The following is a 20,367-nucleotide window of genomic DNA, read 5'->3' as shown; positions in this document are numbered from 1 at the left end:
AATACATGGCTTGCTGTATGTTGTACCGAGGTGATGTTGTTCCCAAGGATGTCAACGCTGCTATTGCAACCATTAAAACCAAGAGAACCATCCAATTTGTCGACTGGTGTCCAACTGGTTTCAAAGTCGGCATCAACTACCAACCACCAACTGTTGTACCAGGAGGTGATTTAGCCAAGGTCCAGAGAGCTGTTTGTATGTTGAGTAACACGACTGCTATTGCTGAAGCTTGGGCTCGCCTTGATCATAAATTTGATCTGATGTATGCCAAGAGAGCTTTCGTCCATTGGTATGTTGGTGAAGGTATGGAAGAAGGTGAATTCTCTGAAGCTAGAGAAGATTTAGCTGCTCTAGAGAAAGATTATGAAGAAGTTGGAGTTGATTCTGTTGAAGGTGAAGGAGAAGAAGAGGGAGAAGAATATTAAACTCAAACTAAATGTAATTATTTCTGAATAAATTATTAAAATCCATCAATTACGAATATGTCTTATAAATGACCCCCCCCCCCCCCCCTTTGAGTCGTGCCATGTAAATTTCAATTTACATTATATTTTTCAAATCATGGAAAACTAAAATATTTCTAACAAGGTGGATAAGATAAGGATCAGACCCTCTATTGACAAACCAAAATGGAATTTACAACATTAACAAAAAAAAAACCCATTAAATATGTAATATTCAAAACTGGATAGGTCACAAATTCCGTTTTAATGAAAGTCCCCACAATGTCTCAGGACAGATTAGTCTCCATCTTGATTTACCAAGTTGTACGATAAATTCTAACCCTTGAAAGCTTATTTTCATCACTAGTTGAGGATATACTTTTCGGTCACTAACAACAACATGTGATAGTGATTCCAATCTAGATAAAATCAGAATTACAATTTCGTTTTGGTATTATTCTATTTTTGGGTCTCCATTGTAATCTAACTAGATCTATGACAATGTCGTATACTGGTGGTCACGCTAAAAGCTATATATATCAGCCAATCACGCTCCACACGGATACTGCATGAAACGCTATGATTGGATGGAACAGTACGAGACTTTGGTATAAATCTCTTTAGATTACGACGGAACCGAAAACAAAAATAACGAAACGAAATTGTAATCTAATTATGATTAGATTGTAAGGATTTCTGATTGATCTAAAACTCTAGTGTGTTATGGCACTCATTATGAATGTTATAATGACGCATGTAGCACATCGAGGTTCTGAGTTTATAATATTCAAAATATAATCGCCCGTTAGATTCATGTGCAAGTTGTCTATTGACTCATACAATTTGATAAATCAAGATAACCAAGACTAGAGATACCCACAATCAATAAACAAATCTTGGAATGTAGTTCTTGCCCCCTCCTATCACAGAAATTGACAAATTGGTAGTTCTGCTGATTCGAACAGAATGTTGTTTTTTTATCTATCTCCAGAAGAGTTCCATTTCCGGTTTCATCGATTTGTATCCACCACATTGTCCCCCACAGAATCCCATGATCACTTGACCATCCATAGTCTGGGTTATATTTCCAATCCCCGGTGATGTGAGAGTCTGGAAACCTGAAGCCCGTCCGTTGTGTCGATTACAAATTGTCCCAGAAAACCACAGCCATTATCTTTAAGGTAACAGTTATGGGCTGAACCAAAATATTGGGCATTTAAGAAGCCAGTTGAAAAGGTAAGAAAGATGGGTTTGATTTAGAGGGTCCGTATGCCAAGTTTTATTTTTTGAAATTCCGTTTTTCCAGCCCCGCGGGTCTCTGGGTCATCTATTGTACATATTGAACAGTTTGGTCCTGTCATATTTGTATCTGAATAGATTGCAAAGTTCGGATGCAGAAGACTGACAAATGAACCAGTTCTATATTACAAAAGGCCCTGACCAACCTTTGAAACTCAGAAGCATATATTCTTTGTCTTCGGGAAACTTATAGCACTTCCTTATATGACCACAAAGAGCAAATCGTGTACAAACAAACTCACCCCACGTTCCATCTTCGGTACAACTGGGTTGATAGACAGGAAAAATCCACTTTCACAAACATACTCCCTATTTCATTGACCCGCCCTTAAAGGATTAGCTTCAAACGAGGACGAGTTGATATTATTAACACCCGGAAAACCAACACAATTCTGTCGTTCCAGCTCCCATGTTCTCTGGATCATCTATTGTACTTATTGAGCAGTTTGTTCCTGTTCTCTTGTATTTCCAGAAGGACGCTATATTCAGATGTTGAAGGCTGACGTATCCACCAAAACCCCATTTACAGAACGTTTTCACTCGAGTTTGGTAAGCGGGAATATACAACCAATAATCCTTTTCTTCCATACTTTCATTACATTTTCTAATTTCACCACATTTAAAATACGGTGAACAGACAAACTGACTCCACGTTCCATCTTCGGTACAAACTGGGTTGATTGACGGGAAATATCCACGTTCACAAACATACTCCACCATTTCATTGACCACCCACAAAGGTTTAGCTTCAAACGATGACGAGTTGATATTATTTACACCTGGAAAACCAACACATCCGATAACTTCACAATTATAGGAATCTTGTAATTCACGACATACGGTGTTATTCGGACAATTATGGTTTTTACACGCACCCAGATATGATTCTCTCCAATTTTCCATGTTTTTTCAAACATTGTCAAATTCAAAAATCGTATTGGACGGAGTTGGTGTTTCACTCATTAGTTGACACTGAAAACTGACACGGTTAAAGTTGACAGCTTTACACAGTGAATGTAAATTGCAATATTTGCAACATGTCAAAATTTCTGCGTCTTTTTAAAGCATCTATATGCAGCACATCTGTTTATACTAATAATGAAAAACAAGATTGTGACTTGTAGCATAATTCTATATTCCATTTCAACTTTTTAAAAAAAATTCTGATTCCTGTCGTGTATCAACAAGGCACTTTATGTTGAGCTATTTAAAAAGTGGACATCTGTGAATGAAATCTTTGGTTGGTTGGTAGATGACAATAACAATGAAATCTTTTACAAGTATAGGTATTTATACATATCACTTACGCCCACATATAAATGTGGATGCCTTGTAACTAAACAACATTTGACTTGTGAACACATGTTCCTTTACTAAGTAGTCGAAACATTACTAAGTCGTCGAAACATTACTAAGTCGTCGAAGCATTACTAAGTCGTCGAAACATTACTAAGTCGTCGAAGCATTACTAAGTCGTTTTAACATTACTAAGTCCGCGAAACATTACTAAGACCTCGAAACCTGTCTACAATTCCTTTTGCTTATTTTGATCGATAAAATATGTTTAAATTAACTCATGTTTCAGACAATAAATCCATCGCTAGGATTGCTGAAAGTTTGCATATAAATGCTTTATTGGACTTCAAGAAGTCAATGAGAAAATCGTGATCCTTTTTGGACGTATGGTATATCTTATATATATATATATATATATATGGTTTGCCTCCGGAAAAATTCTGACAACCGTCCTATTTCACCATACACCATTGCCCCTCCGGATATATTACTTGCCCCTGCGAACAATCAAGTCTGGCGACGGGCCTGCGGTGACTTCTTTATCCTAAATGTGTGTCGAGCGTACAAGCTATTAAAATCAGCTATTGAAGTCTTTGAAGACAATGGTTACTCCCTCTATAAACCACGAAAAATGTGTACAAATATTGAACTATATATACCAAAAGACATTTTTTAATTCTTGCTCTTTTGAAGCTGGCTTATACTACCGCTAAATTGAATTTCGAAATCCGGCGGATCTAAAATCTTGCCGAATGCAACAAGTATTTCAACTATCTACGTTATGGCCTCGTTACACATTGAGGATTAGGCAGCGCATACCCATATGAGTAAGTTTTATAGGAAAAGAAAGAACAGAAAGAACAGAAAGAAACAACTATATTTTACAAGAATAACAACCTAGGTTCGCAGTTAACGATCCTTTCTACCAGTAGATCCTTGGCCAAACCTCTTGGTATAGATCTTTCCCCGATTATCTGATTCCATTTACATCTGGGTCGACTTATAAGCTCAATATCGTGTTTAAAAAAAATTACTACACCGGCTTTTGTTGACTGAATCGCCATGGTGTGTCAGGGCCCTTAGAATACCAGTGCAATGTATTTATCAAAAGAATTTTTTATCATATAGAAATTTCTTGATAATTTTCCTTATATTAAAACCATTTGTTTGTTTGAGAAACGATAATTATAATTCGGGTAAAACAGAAGAAACATGAGATATTATCTCTATAAGCTGTTACTAAGTAGATTGGATGTGGGTTTATAGAATTCTAAATAAATAACTTGACAATTGACAGGCAACAGTCGATCATTATTCCGATATTTTAATCTATTGCAATCTTATCAAAACACAGGTCGAAACGTTAATGAGGCTTTGGAGCCCACATGTGACGTCAATCCCCCATTACACGAGGCGGCTGTTCGATTGTGAGAGCTCCAAAGATAGCCAAATAGAGCGCCAAGATCTTCAGAAGCGCTACCTGATCTCTTGTGGGTTTCTATCAGATCTGCATTATTGCCAAGGTCGCAGTCAGTCTACTCCCGTGCGGAAAGATTCATGGCTATCCATCCAGAACGCCACCATTTAGCAGGGTTATTTGGGCTGAATTGTTGATTCTACGCCTATGATTGGATATGGATTTTATGCCACGAGTGCTTATGATATTTTATCTTTATATTTTTGTTTACACTGACGTGGTGTATGTTGCCACCCCGCATCTTCAACATGACAACTTTATCTTATATCTTGACTGCAATAGCCCCCTTTCCTGTGTCACAGGGATTTGATTGCGTTGTACGCTAGCAAATACAGCAAATCAGAGGTCTCGACAGAAAGTCTAAACTAAACCATAATGTTTACAATCTTTCTGTCCGACTCTCTGAATGGCTTTATTCGCTAGCTTGCACATCACACCTATAAGGGGTGTTTAATGTTTAACAATGGATAGTCCAGAATTCCCACCTAGAAGGAGACATAAAATACGAATTGGAGTTGACAGTTTATTTCCTGAATCAATAGCAACCATTATCCAATAATCTTGACAGTCTCGGTAGCTGAAATAACGATAAGACACTAAAAATGACCAGAAACAACCCAAATGATGAGACAATTACTCCGTTCTTTAGCCTGGCTTAAAAAGCTTAGGTAACACTACGGGTCTTCGGGAGCGCATATTAGGATGAAGACAGGTAGCAGAGAGGCTGATAAAGTAGCCGAAGACGCCGACCCCTTCGTAAATTCAATGTGGTCTACGATACGTCCCTGAAACGTATAATATTATACACAATTAGTGGTAACGCTTTTAGGAACATTTCAGCATTCCGCCAAAATTACTTAAATCGAAGATCCGACTGTATAAACAATGCTGTAAGCGTTTGCAGCACCCAACGCAACGCATCGTCGTTATCAATATAAAGACATACTCCAAGTGTCCGTTTCTCCAGATGTTGCAATCGACGTCGTCGACTTGGCAATTGGTTGCTTAGTGGCATTGGTAGTTGGTTTGGTTGTTGGTTTGGTTGTTGGTTTGGTTGTTGGTTTGGTAGTTGGTTTGGTTGTTGGTTTGGTAGTTGGTTTGACTGTTGCTTTAGTTGTTGTTTGTGTCGTTGTCGACTGCCTTGTAGATTGCGTTTTAGTTTGAGTGGTTGGTAGTTCTCGTAAAGCTTAATCAAAATATATAACATGATCAGGGACGTACCGTAACTATTTTCTTTATAGATAATAAAAAACTAGCACTAAGTTATATATGCATACGTGCATACGAAATCCATCGTTTTAGCGTAATTCTTAAAAAGTTAATATAATTATTTTCACATCAACACGTTTATTGCTTGTCACGGCCACTGGAATGGTCAAAGCTACTTGGTCAGCTTTAGCAAGGCTTGGATAAAAACGTTGCATTGTTGTCGGGTCTTCACACTTTACGTTAACCGATCGGTTATATCGTAGGCTTCCGCGTTTAACTGACAATCTCAGTAAAATCCAGATCAAATGTTGCACACAACTCATGATATAATTAGCACCTAACACTGTACACAAAAGGTTTTCAAATTAAGATTGTAGAAGAATATACAAAAGCTCATTAAAGATGGGTTTCCTTATTTTTTAGTGTCAAATTAAACAAACTATTTGATTAGTTGGTGTTCCTAATGAATTATCATGTATTCTTAATCATATCATTATATTCTTATTGCATTGAGTTTTAATCAAGCATAAATGTCTGGATAAACAATAAAATACTTTTTGACCTTTCTTGATCGGTCACTCATTGGAATTCTGCTGGTAAAATAGCTAATTATGAATTAATTATTGACATGGGAGACAAACTGGTATTTTTCCAAGTCATCAGAACACCTCTACTTTCTATTGATATAAGTATTAGCATTTCTATTTTCATAAACAAAAATAAGGGAACCCATCTTTAAAAGAAGTTTCTATAACTATAGATAAATTGGAAGACTTAGTTGAGTTGTGGAGCGTCATGATGTGTGAAATGGATTCCGAGCTACGACAGTGTTACAATTTCAGACAGTATTCGAAAGTATTCTCCTCGTGAACAAAATTCGTCTGAATACTATATACATTTTTTTAACTTACGATATTCACAAATCCAGGGGAAATTATCGAGAGGTAGGTCACAACCCTGGTCGTACCACTGACCCCCGGGCATCTTCAAAAGCACACAATCCTCCACGGCCGACAGGATCGGTGTTGGTTGTCCAAGCGCCCAGTGAAAGTAGCTGGACACCTCACCTGGAAAAAACAACATTGGATGTGTTCCAAAAATATAAAGATTTGGTCGACATACCGGTACTAATTCGTGGAAAAGATTAAAAATTGTTGTGAATTACGTTCGCCTGTTATTTCATCTAAGAACCATACGTAGTTTCGTATAGATTTGGAAGCTGTACAACTGTTTATTTGGACAAGCAATGTACCATGTAATCTGAGAACACACGATTTCGTACGACAACCGTTTTAGATTGACCAAGATAGCCTATTGAAGAGCCAACTTGAATCAAAAGTAGATTTGTCAAAATGTTGTCCTATAAATCATTTGCCGTCTCCAGGAATAAATTGGTGCTGGGGCTCAGATTTTGTACTCAGAAAATTTGAAGCGTTAAAGGCCAAGGGAACTTATTTCTGACAATTTTGAGGCGCTTAAAACGTATCAAAATCTATATCTTTTTGATTTTGTACAAATATACTGTATATGAATCAATCTCTGCTGAACTGAAGTTTTTGCTGGGACTTAATACTCACTTGCTGGGGCCCAGCCCCCACGAACCCCACCCTAACGACGGGGCTGTTTGAACTCCTCGAAAGCTCCAAGTAATTTCCAATCCCAACCGATTGATAATATAACTGTCAGTAAATGTTACCAACCCGTCACCCATCTGTATTCGCCTTCTTTCACTGCGTCACTCAATCCCAGCCATACATTACCATAGAAATTATAAGAGCTTAGAGCTCCGACTACAAAAGCTTCTTTAAACTGGTCTTTAACTGTGAGCAGCTGTCCTCCTGTATTGCGACAATAGTCACTGGCTTGAGTATGATGGTTTTTATCATTGATTTTAAACTGTAGACATTGGTCTTGATATATCTTTAGATATTCGTCTCTTTGGAGGTTGATTGGGCAGCGCGTTAGGTCGATGGTCCCTCCTGAAATCAAGTTATTCGATAAAACGAAATCAACGTCGGATGCATTATATGGTTTCTGGTCTTATTTTTTAGGGATGAATTACTAAAATTGCTTTTTGAATAAAAAATAATCAATTCAAATTTTCTATAATTTCGTCAAAATTTGTGCCCCTAAGTACCAAAATGCATTTTTCATTTTTTTTTTTTGGCTTTAACATACCATATAAAATAATTTAATCCCATTTGAACACTACTTTTAAAATAAATTGTGAAAAAATCTGAAGTAAGATTTGACAATATGTGACTCAAACATATGGCATCTCATCACAGTTATATTTTTCAGCTAGACGATACGTGGTTCACACTGTTCGATTTGCACCTTCAAAGCCCCGACTCTTTGAAACAGAGGTACACTTTGTAAGTCTTTACCGTATGTTTGGTTCAATAGACACAATACAAGTAACACAAGAATATAACGAGACCTCATTTTGTGTGTAGCACAAAAAACAGAAAATAAAAAGGCTAGATAAATCCAATATAGATAAGAATAATCAGATTGACAATATTTTTCATATAACATTTTTTAATTCAGGCTGTCAAATTATTGAAATCACTCATTGAAAATGTACAAAGGGATAGAAAGGCCATTTTTGACCAATCATACTTTAGTCTCCAAAACTGGAATTTTTTAGCTGGGCTAATCAATAATAGTGTTCACAGCTAACCGTCAAAATTTGAGCCTTCAAATCTATATGTGTCCAGAAATATCTGCGTTTGAATGTTAAAATTACGACTCGTGAATTTAAGATACTCTGTGATATATAGAAAAGACATATATAGGAATATTAAATAAAATTCCTAGTTTAAAGTATTTCTTGAGGGATTCGTACATTTCTAGTACTTCTGCAAACTATTTACATACATTTTAGACTAAATCAATCCCTTAAAATTGCACATTTTGCCCTTTAAATGTTACACAGGACAAAGTCACGTTGATGTATTGGACCTTATTCTGACCCATGTAAAACAAAAAGCTTTTCGATATCATTAAAGTTTATATAGTTTAGCCAATGCAAGGCGTGTGCGAGGCACAACATGCCTATCCCATTAAAATACTTGATGCTACACTGTGCCTGAGCTTGTCAACCCTGCATCACTTTCGAGAAATAAAGAATATCTATGTTAACTTTTAAAAAAATGACAGGGCGTTGAAAAATACATCTAATGTTTCTAAATTCTAAAAGGTAGAGAGAGAAGAGAATTATTTGTGAGATAATCTTTTGACTATTTACGCTTTTTGAGTTTTCCCCATATTTATGTATACAAATTGACGCATTGAGACGTTCGAAATGGGCAATTTGACGCATGGACGCTTTGGTATGTTTCCAAAAATGGCTTGACAATCCAGACTAATGTGACTTCCTTTCTCCTATCAATCTAGACTATAGATGTATCTGATTGGTTTTAGGAGATTTTCAATAGCCAACCAAAAGAAAATATTCTAGAAGTAGGTCAAAATCCCCGCCATATTTGTTGTCATCAACAAGATGATGTCTTGACTTGTCCAAAAAGTCAATTTTCCGAAAATTTTAACTCTGAAGTCAATATGGCGAGGGTACTGGGTATTGGAGAAGGTTTATTTATCTTAGCATTTTTGTGGGTGTTATGTCTGTTACTCTGTTTAGTTTTTAGTCGAGCACAAGGGGCACTTTCGTAAGTATTATGATGAATTGCCCATTTATTATTTTTCTTTTCACATGTTTATGATGTCAACCGAAGTTTGAAAAGTAATGATCTTCAGATATATAACAGGAATATTGCAGTCTGTGTCCCTACTGAAGTTTGAAGTTTCAGAAATCTGGACTATTTCATCCTCAGTTAGTATGAATACCAAAGTTTGGTCTGTGTTTAGAGGCCTATATCTCCACAATGTCAAGCCATTAGTCTGTCTATAGCATACTAGGACTCTGGTAATTTGTATTCACTGGCATAAAATCCAATTTAATCGGTTTATTAGGTGATACAAGAAAAGTGGCTATTGAAGTCAAGGTATTTTAACATTTTGTCTATATTTTGGCCATTGAGAAGATGGTGTGTATAATAAAGCCTTACAAGTTGCCTCCATTGCCTTACTATAATAACATTGAATATCTTATCTATTTTCAGACATTTAGGTCCACTAGCAATTATTGTAGCTGGTCTGGTAACAATTATTTTAATATTTATTCCACGAGAGCCAGAAATATCTACACCAGATGATTCAATAAAGGTAAGTGTAATATTTACATAACTTTCACTGATTATACACATATTGCATTGCAATGTTCAGTCTTCATTGAAGAAGCTTGATCAAATAGAAAAAATAACGTTAAACTCCATTTCATTTTCATCTGGATTTTAATTGGGTGATATTGTGCAAATGTGCAAGGACAATAAGATTGGGTTACTTCCCTTGTATGACATTTTATCTGTATTCAGATGAAACCCTAATAAGTTACAGTTACTGTCTGTATTTTAAGAGATGGTTAACGCTAATGAGCAGAGTATTTAAATATCACACTTTTATCATTTAAATTTGTTTGATTCAAATTTATGGCTTTGGTTTAATAGTAGTCTAAAATCATGGTTAATTTGAGTTATTTCCCTTATCTCTATGATCTGTATGTTATGTTAAATGAGTTTTTCATTCTGTTTTGTATTTTTCAGATTTACGACTATTCTATTATCTATAGATTTGGTTTAATAGCGGTCGTGTCATTGTTTATTATAATTGGTGGTGTTTTATATCTAACACAACAGATGATGATACCTGTTCTAGCTAAACCTATTAGACGAGTCAGATGAGAGATGTTTTAAACTAGTTTAGACTAGTTTTAAATATTAACGTTCAATACGAGACAGTTTATATCAATGAACTTTAACCTTGAAGTAAGCTTAGGTATTCATTACTTTAACCATTGTATTCACCAAGAATGGGAAGAGTTGCAGAGTGGATATTTATGTGCCTAATTTTAGATAATAATGAACTTTGACCTAGCAATTTAGTTAAGATGTTCAGTACTTTTGCAAATTTCATTCAGCAAATATTGGTTACATTTTTCAATCATGATTTGTTTCAATTAGTTTAGTGAAGAGGCATTTCTGGATATGATTATAAAAATTTTAATTTTAAAACTTGGTTAAAATGAGTCTTCGACCATCACTAGATTTACCTGGTGTCAAAACTATAAGACAGAATCCCTCTATAATCAAATAAATCCTTAAAACTAAGTAATAATTCATTAAAGTAATTTTGAGACTTGCTTAGAAGTGTTAATAATTGATTAGTTTAGTTAATATATGTCATATATAGAGATTCTATTCTTTGGTCATGGGCAATGGCTCCTGGTAAGTTCAACTGATGAATATATACACTTATTAACCAAGTTTGAGACTTTAAATTTTATGTCCATTCTAAGGGATAGTTTCCTCTTTTAACATCTAATATATTATTTTTAATTGAATAAGCTGTTTGAGTAAGACACTGTCTAGTCTTTGATATAGATCTTTGACAGTTTGATGTGACCTCAGTAATGAATGGAACAAGTCTGTATCAAAGCTTCTAACGGTAAATTTTTGTCATAAATGTTGTCTCTCATTATGAAAATACACATTTTTTGACAAATTTTTCATGTTAGATGTTTTGTGAAAAGGTGTTAGAATGTGGCAAAAGTTGTAGGATATATAATCACATATCACCAACACTTTCTGGATGTTCTGACCTTGTTAAACAAATGTTGTTAGTTGTAAATATATATATTTTCATGTTTTTATATTTATTTAATAAAACCGTACAAAAGTTATTAAGTTCTCTGATTTTATTAGAAACGGCTTTCAGGAGGAATGTACACTACAGGAGTTACTTTTAGTTATCTCTATTCAATGATTTAAATCATACTGCTTTCGTTCCCATGTAGGAAATAGTATTTAAAAACCACTATTCTGATTTGGCATATTTTCTGATGGAAACTCCGGTATGTTACGAAGAAACCCAAGTTATAAAGTTAAAAGTCAATCCTATTCAGGGAGGAAAGTATCCAGTCGTTCGGATGGGACAATAAACAGAAGCTCCGTGTGCAAGAGTCTATGTGTTAGTAGAAAATCGAAAAAATAGTAGGATAATGCTGCTGTCCTGCCAACATTTCAATCCAGGCTGATTTCAGAATGCGGCAACTCTGTGGAGATTTCATAGTCGCAAGCCTCTCACTGAAAGTCTGAGAGAGTTCTTCCAAGAGAACTTTCAGAAAATTGAATTCATTTGGTGCCTTCTTACACCTATTTTGGGACAAAAATGTATTAAAAAAAACACAAATACACTCATTGTAATGTCCTTATTATCCAGTAAGGGGCCGAAAAGTAGCACAATGTGAAGTAACAATGTTGTTTAGTTAAACTGCAATATGCGACGTACGATACAGGATTATCGATGCCAAGGTAAATTACAGAAATAAACACCATATGGGTTGTCAGGAATTTTGTCTCCGGGTCGAGAATTAATACAGAAGCTTTCCAATTTTGTACTATATAGATAATTCCGCCTCGTACAATTCAACCAAAAATCCGCAACCAAAATAAATAAGTGAAAATAATTGAGAACCTGGCCCAAATGTCGTTGGAATTCTGAATTTAAGGTTAAAATGGAGGAAAAATAAATAAAAAACACTATGTTATTCTTAGATTTGAATTATTTATTCAGAAATAATTTAATTTACTGTGAGTTTAATATTCTTCTCCCTCTTCTTCTCCTTCACCTTCAACAGAATCAACTCCAACTTCTTCATAATCTTTCTCTAGAGCAGCTAAGTCTTCTCTAGCTTCAGAGAATTCACCTTCTTCCATACCTTCACCAACATACCAATGGACGAAAGCTCTCTTGGCATACATCAGATCAAATTTATGATCAAGACGAGCCCAAGCTTCAGCAATAGCAGTCGTGTTACTCAACATACAAACAGCTCTCTGGACCTTGGCTAAATCACCTCCTGGTACAACAGTTGGTGGTTGGTAGTTGATACCGACTTTGAAACCAGTTGGACACCAGTCAACAAATTGGATGGTTCTCTTGGTTTTAATGGTTGCAATAGCAGCGTTGACATCCTTGGGAACAACATCACCTCGGTACAACATACAGCAAGCCATGTATTTACCATGACGAGGATCACATTTAACCATCTGATTGGCTGGCTCGAAACAAGCATTGGTGATTTCAGCTACAGAAAGTTGTTCATGGTAGGCTTTCTCAGCAGATATGACTGGAGCATAAGTAGCCAATGGGAAATGGATACGTGGGTATGGTACCAAGTTGGTCTGGAACTCAGTAAGATCGACGTTCAAAGCACCATCAAATCGAAGTGAAGCAGTGATGGAGCTAACGATTTGTCCAATCAACCGGTTCAAGTTGGTGTAGGTTGGTCTTTCAATATCAAGATTTCGTCGGCAGATGTCGTAGATAGCCTCGTTATCCACCATGAAGGCACAATCAGAATGTTCTAGTGTGGTATGGGTTGTAAGGATGGAGTTGTATGGTTCTACTACAGCAGTTGATACTTGTGGAGCAGGATAAACAGCAAACTCCAGCTTGGATTTTTTGCCGTAATCGACGCTCAGTCTTTCCATCAACAAGGAAGAGAAACCAGATCCGGTTCCTCCACCAAAGCTATGGAAGATGAGAAATCCTTGAAGACCAGTACATTGATCAGCCAGCTTCCTCGTTCTGTCAAGAACCAAGTCAATGATCTCTTTGCCCACTGTGTAGTGACCTCGAGCGTAGTTATTAGCAGCATCTTCTTTACCAGTGATGAGTTGTTCAGGATGGAAGAAGTACCAGTTCGGACTTCATCTACAACTGTTGGTTCAAGATCAACAAATACAGCCCTTGGAACATGTTTACCAGCTCCAGTCTCGCTGAAGAAAGTGTTGAAGGAATCATCGCCACCTCCAATAGTTTTATCAGAAGGCATCTGACCATCAGGTTGGATACCATGTTCTAAACAGTACAACTCCCAACAGGCATTGCCCATCTGGATACCAGCTTGACCAATGTGGATAGAGATACACTCACGCTGAAAGGAAAGAAGAAGATATATGGTAAATATTCCAGTTAGAAGAGTATTAGAACCAAATATAGTAAGATATAGAAGTTAAAATGATGATTAATATTGAGCAAAAACGGTTTAATATAATTACACATATATCGTTGAGGCAGAAAAACGACCACACTTTTATTTTAGGATTATTCATAAACAAATGTGTTAATCCGAAACTAACAGATTATCAATTGATAAACACCCTTATTTTTGTCATGTAGGATTAGTACTTTAACAATGACAAAAATAAGCCTGAGACTACATTTAGTTAGAGATTTCAGTAAAAACGAAACACAATAGTATCCTATGGTATAACTCCTGTGTTTTTAGCATTTTATTCTTCCCTTACTTAAATTTATTTGAAAAAATATAATATACTCACTAACACTTTACCACCTAACAGTTAAAAATAATTTGAAAGAATTTCACTTACCATGTTGAAGCTTAAGAAAAGTTGAAACTAAACAAAGGTTAAAACTGACGAAGGTTGAGAGACGGGAACCTTGCAGGAAGAGTTGAAGCTAACCAAGGCAAGATATTACCACTGAATGTAGAGTTTGTTGGTTGGTTGGTAGATGACAAGTTAATGTTCGCTTCCAGCGGATGCTGATATCGCAAACTATGTAGAGTTTGTGATTTTAACTGTAATTTATACCTGAACATGAGATCTGTTATAGATACTAGTGGGTAGTTACCAGATTGGCGGGGTAGGGCTATTAATTAAGTAAACAGCATATGATATCAGATTAGTGTATATTTTAACTATATATAAGATAATCAATTTTAAATATCATTATTATAACGTTATTAAAAATTATCAGATATCTAATTAAAATCCAAAATAATCGAGTTAAAACTTCTTATTAATCACCAACCCGTGACGGATCATTTTCTTATTACTACTAATTCTATTAACATTTATTATGTCTGCCTTTACAAGCTTAATAAACATCGCTATCAGATACCTGCTAATTTCGTTAAGATGTTATTCAATAATCCCGACAGTGATTTTACTGAAATCAGATTAACTTTAAATATTGATTATCGAACTAATTTGATTATCGAATCGGATCATAATGGATTATCAAATCAGTTTAATGATTTAAGTAATGAACAAAATAGATGTTGTTTATGGTAACTGAAAACCTAGTTTGACATAAAACACTGTCAAATCTCAACCAAATCATTCTACTTTCAACTACACTTCACTTCTAGACTCTAGTCAGTTCTCACAACCATCAACATGAGAGAAATCGTTCATATGCAAACTGGTCAATGTGGTAACCAGATCGGAGCTAAGGTAAGTAACTACTACAATGTTCCCATAGATCTTCACGCATAAGCTGGTTGGAAATCGTACCGTTCATGATGTTTTTCATACACCCATCCTTACTGTGCAATTGTGTAGGCTAAATTTTAATGTAAAGTGTGAATTATCCCTATGATATAAGACTTAAAAGACTTATGAAAAGTTTCTGAAACATCACAAAGTTTTAGTCAAATAACCATAGTTATGCTGACCAGAAATATCAAGTATATATATATGAATTATCAGTTATATTTCTTTTTTTCAGTTCTGGGAAGTGATCTCTGATGAACATGGTATTGACCCAACTGGAACTTACCACGGTGATTCTGATCTTCAGTTGGAGAGAATCAACGTTTATTATAATGAAGCTACCGGAGGTAAATATGTACCCAGAGCTGTTCTCGTCGACTTGGAACCTGGCACCATGGATTCTGTACGATCAGGTCCCTTCGGTCAGATCTTCCGACCAGATAACTTTGTATTTGGACAATCTGGTGCCGGTAATAACTGGGCTAAAGGCCATTATACAGAAGGTGCTGAATTAGTAGATTCCGTTCTTGATGTGGTCCGTAAAGAAGCTGAAAGTTGTGATTGTCTACAAGGATTCCAGTTGACCCATTCTCTGGGTGGTGGAACTGGTTCTGGTATGGGAACCCTCCTCATCAGTAAAATCCGTGAAGAATATCCAGATAGAATCATGAACACTTTCTCTGTTTGTCCTTCACCAAAGGTATGGTATAACATGTAATATTATTAAAAACAATCAAATAACAATTTCTTTTAATTTTGTTTCCTGATTCTTTCCAAAGGGAGGCGAAAAAATCAGAAATCAAAACAAGAGCAAAATTGTAATATGATTTAATTATATATTGAACGTACTGAGGTACAGATCCTTAGCTACTGTTTAGGTGTGCAGCTGTTCCAATGCTCGTGTTTAAATTAATGGTTTACAGTTTCGCAAATATTGCAAACTTCAGGTAGATATTCCATCAATTCCAGGATGATGCAGGCAGCAAACGTTCCTTTGACTAGTATCTAGAAAAAAAAAACCCACACAAATCAAAGATTAAATAACAAATTTCTTATTATTTCAGGTATCTGATACAGTTGTGGAACCTTACAACGCCACCCTCTCAGTTCATCAACTGGTAGAAAATACAGACGAGACTTACTGTATTGATAATGAGGCTCTATACGATATCTGTTTCCGTACCCTCAAACTGACCACACCCACTTACGGTGACCTCAACCACCTGGTATCAGCCACCATGTCAGGAGTGACCACCTGTCTCCGATTCCCTGGTCAACTCAACGCCGATCTCAGAAAGCTGGCAGTCAACATGGTACCTTTCCCACGTCTTCATTTCTTTATGCCAGGATTCGCTCCTCTCACCTCTCGAGGTTCCCAGCAGTACAGAGCCCTCACTGTACCCGAACTCACCCAACAGATGTTCGATGCCAAGAACATGATGGCTGCCTGTGATCCTCGTCATGGTCGTTATCTGACAGTAGCTGCCATGTTCAGAGGTCGTATGTCCATGAAGGAGGTAGATGAACAGATGTTGAACGTCCAGAATAAGAACAGCAGCTACTTTGTTGAATGGATTCCCAACAATGTTAAAACTGCTGTTTGTGATATTCCACCAAGAGGTCTGAAGATGTCTGGAACATTTATTGGTAATACGACAGCCATCCAGGAACTGTTTAAGAGAATTTCTGAACAGTTTACAGCTATGTTCAGAAGAAAGGCTTTTCTCCATTGGTATACTGGTGAAGGTATGGATGAGATGGAATTTACTGAAGCTGAATCCAACATGAATGATCTGGTATCTGAATATCAACAGTACCAGGATGCTACAGCTGAAGAGGAGGGAGAATTTGATGAAGAAGAAGGGGAGCAAGATGAAGCTTAAACAAAACGCAATATTTATATTATCAATCATTAAAATTGTTATTTTAAAACTGAATTTGAATATTTGCTCCATAAAATTGAGTTTTACTTTACATTCATATCCTACTGCTCAAGATTTTAGTTCGGTATGGAACACATTTAGCAGGACATCATCAGGTAGTTCAATTTGAGCTCCACCATCTACTTACTGTAGTAATCAACTAGAACATCAACAGTGGCGTATACCAAGGCCTCACTCCCCTCTCCCTCTCGGGCCATTAAAGATGAAGAAAACATTCAAGTTTCATTACCAAAATCGTTGAATGTACTCACAGATTCCTCATTAATTATGAAAGATATTTGTCCAGATTATCTTAATAATTATTTTCCTCTAAAATCTAATATTTCATCAACAAATCTCCATCTTCGTTTTGAATCGGATTAAAAATTATATTTGCCTATATGTAAACTTCGTGCTATGACAAGGGCTTTTAAATATACAGCAAGTTTACTATGGAACCATTACCTCTCACTAAATTGATCCGCTAGTTGATCACGTGACACTTGGAATTCCGATTACAGCTAGGAATCACAAATAAATTTGGCCGATAAAGACTTGTGACGTTTGGTAATATCTGAAATCCGCCATTTTGTATTTGTAAACGTATACTTTAATACATTTAACTTGCTTGAAACTACTGGATTCATTCTACTAGCTGATATTGTACAGAAAACCCATGTTTATCAAAACAAGCAAATGCGGAAGTTACGTGCGGTCGCACATGTAACTTATTAATCCTTTCCGGAAATGCACTAAAAATAGGTTAGCACGAAATTAGGTTACTTGACTGTGTGTGTTTTATTCCCGACGTTTTATTACCATTATCTGTTTATATATATATTAGTTCGAAACATATGCCGCTATTACAGCATCTGGTAGATATCTTAACAGTTGTCGCCTGGAGTAGACCAAATCAGTCGACAACTTTCAAAATAGCTATCAGAAACTGGAATAGAGACAAATGTTTCGGTCTATTTGTATATATATGTTTCACTGTTGAAAGACTATTGTTTGCCTTTTTTTATTAGTTTATTTTACTTTATACCTTTAAAACAGTCTATGTATATATTGTATATAATGTTCCATTGACTCCAAGCAAAATTTGGTTGAAAATTGATGACCAATATCTAGTGTATACTCTCGCTTGCCAAACACGATTGAAAAAGTTCTGTATTTTGGTTGTGACTGTTCAATGAGTACATTAGATAACTCAGATACCAAATGGGTGGGAACGACAAAAAAAAACTGACGATACACGGTTGTTCTAAGAACAATATTAATGCACATTTCTTCACAAATAATTCTCTAAATCGACAACGTTATGGTACTGCCAAAGACTGTTACCCTAAAGATAAAGGCTGTGTTTTGGGAAAATTTGAAATCGGCAAGTTTCCAGACTCTCTGACGTGAAAAAAACGTCGGAGCATCAGCAGTCATTGGAAATATAACCCGGACTATGGGTGGTCACGTGATAACAGGATTATGTGGAGGAGATTGTGGTGGATGCGAAATTGATCAAACTGTCGGAAATGGAACTCTTCTGGAGATAGAAAACAACGATATGCCACCGTTCGAATCAGCAGAGCTGCCACTTTGTCAATTTCTGGTTTAATTGTTAAACAATTTGTATAAGTATGTAATACCCAGAGCTTGGTATTTCCTGAAGTTACCAGATAAGAAAACGAGAAGCTGTCCGAAAATTTGTTTGAATTATAGATATTGTTACCCAGAAGCCAAAATAAAGTGTTGTGGAAATTATATGAATTATGCGACAAGCGATGCAGGATCATAGATACAGTGGAAAATAGAAGAAGTGAATACCATATAATACAAGGCGTCCGGAATTTGGTCTCTGGAAACGTATTTTGTGTATAAGCTTCTTCTATTTTACACTTTATCGACACTATATCCGTCTTTAAAGTCGAAGTCGCAAGACAGGGACATTCCGCTTTTTTGTAGATCGAATTTATTTGTTGCTCTAAAATCTCGACAAATGTGCCATTTAACGTATCTGAAAGTTTTGACTAAAAAATTCCAGCCGTTGATTTTTAAACGGCAAAAATATTTAAAAACATTACGTAAGGTTTTTAAATTGGTTATGCTTTTTGGAAGCTGTTTGAAAACTACTGTACGGATTTAAGTTAAATAAAAGTCTAATTGTATAGAAATATGTATCCTACGTTTTCTAAAGATTTCAACTAATAATATCGAGCGATTATAAAGCCCAACACCAAAACAAGGGCAAACTGCTTAATTAACAATAAATACTCTCTGTTTTAATCAACCCTTATATAACAATACATTTCAATCAAGTAGATACATAGATATAAATAGTATTCTTTAGAAATATTTTCAGGTTGTTAAGGACGTTTTTAGTTTTAATGATTCAGTCTTAATGGATTTCAAGTACTAATATTATAAAGGTTAACAAGTATATATTGTTAAGAATTCTAATTGTGAGTTATAACTGTTAATTAATGGATAAGGTTATCATAGTCGCTAGGGATAAAAACTTCAGGATCTCTATTGATTGATGGATTATGTCTTCTAATTTGGATGGCTTCAATGATTTTTCTTTCTTTTTTATTGTTCTTATTGATAGCTAAAAGGGTTCAATCCCAGCTTGTTTCAGCAATCTTTTAATCTTATGAGTTCCCATTAAGTGGTATGTTCACTCTATCAGGTGGGTGTTACGGCTTAGCTATTGGTTTGGCTGTTTTGGGTTCCAAGACTTTGGCAATTGGTTGGTTGACGCGATGTTCTGGGTATTGGTTTATGTTTGTAAATACATCTTTTAGGTGGTCGATTTTTAGTATTGAAAACTTTTTACTAAAAAGCGGAATACCCCTTTAACCACGAGAACCCATAATAACAACATGATATTGAGCATTTCTTTTGAACTTTTCGTTGTATAAACGATTGGGGGTGCTTAGGTGTGCTATAAGTTCTAGGTTTAAATGTTGATTATATCACGATTTACTCTGTAAATGTATTGAGAGGGGAGTGACTGGACGGATAATTACTGACAGTATTAGCCCCACCCTTAGCAACTCCTAAGCAATAAACTCACAATTGAATTGATATATTACTGCATTGATAAATCACGATGGAGACTAGTCAGACAATAGATATATTTATAATAAGTGGTTACAAGTAGATAATGTAACAGACATCAATGTAATTAGTAAATGTAAATAATTTATTCAGTAATAAAATTTCAATTGAGTTTAATATTCTTCTCCCTCTTCTTCTCCTTCACCTTCAACAGAATCAACTCCAACTTCTTCATATCTTTCTCT

General features: G+C 35.6%; 5 protein-coding genes across 5 annotated transcripts in view; 2 read left to right on the top strand and 3 right to left on the bottom strand.

Annotated features, from left to right (window-relative positions):
• Positions 1-659, top strand: part of LOTGIDRAFT_213170 (hypothetical protein) — a 6,823-nt gene extending 6,164 nt beyond the window's left edge. The window contains exons 3-4 of the mRNA XM_009051173.1: positions 4-478; positions 650-659. Of these exons, the coding sequence (XP_009049421.1) occupies positions 4-425 (422 nt within the window). The 3' untranslated portion in view covers positions 426-478; positions 650-659. The remainder of the gene's footprint in view (positions 1-3; positions 479-649) is intronic.
• Positions 660-2,108: 1,449 nt separating this feature from the next.
• LOTGIDRAFT_158173 (hypothetical protein) lies at positions 2,109-2,645 on the bottom strand (the record flags this gene model as incomplete). Its single annotated transcript, XM_009051172.1, has 1 exon — positions 2,109-2,645. One exon carries the CDS (start codon positions 2,643-2,645, stop codon positions 2,109-2,111), a length of 537 nt encoding a protein of 178 aa, XP_009049420.1.
• A 2,632-nt stretch (positions 2,646-5,277) lies between these two features.
• Positions 5,278-8,169, bottom strand: LOTGIDRAFT_230925 (hypothetical protein; the record flags this gene model as incomplete). Its single annotated transcript, XM_009051171.1, has 5 exons — positions 5,278-5,300; positions 5,462-5,701; positions 6,636-6,791; positions 7,425-7,703; positions 8,037-8,169. The coding sequence occupies 5 exons, from the start codon at positions 8,167-8,169 to the stop codon at positions 5,278-5,280; spliced, it is 831 nt and encodes a 276-aa protein (XP_009049419.1).
• Positions 8,170-9,223: 1,054 nt separating this feature from the next.
• Positions 9,224-11,523, top strand: LOTGIDRAFT_230924 (hypothetical protein). The gene is made up of 3 exons (XM_009051170.1): positions 9,224-9,395; positions 9,849-9,951; positions 10,389-11,523. The coding sequence occupies exons 1-3, from the start codon at positions 9,289-9,291 to the stop codon at positions 10,524-10,526; spliced, it is 348 nt and encodes a 115-aa protein (XP_009049418.1). The 5' UTR covers positions 9,224-9,288; the 3' UTR covers positions 10,527-11,523.
• An 874-nt stretch (positions 11,524-12,397) lies between these two features.
• LOTGIDRAFT_230898 (hypothetical protein) overlaps positions 12,398-20,367 on the bottom strand; it is an 18,460-nt gene continuing 10,490 nt past the window's right edge. The window contains exons 3-4 of the mRNA XM_009051169.1: positions 14,067-14,077; positions 12,398-12,424 (exon numbers count right to left, since the gene is read on the bottom strand). The gene's annotated coding sequence lies outside the window, so the exon portion shown is untranslated. The remainder of the gene's footprint in view (positions 12,425-14,066; positions 14,078-20,367) is intronic.

The sequence above is a fragment of the Lottia gigantea genome (assembly GCF_000327385.1).
Source record: "Lottia gigantea unplaced genomic scaffold LOTGIsca_16, whole genome shotgun sequence".
NCBI lineage: Eukaryota > Metazoa > Mollusca > Gastropoda > Lottiidae > Lottia > Lottia gigantea.
This window is presented reverse-complemented; position numbering and strand designations above follow the sequence as displayed.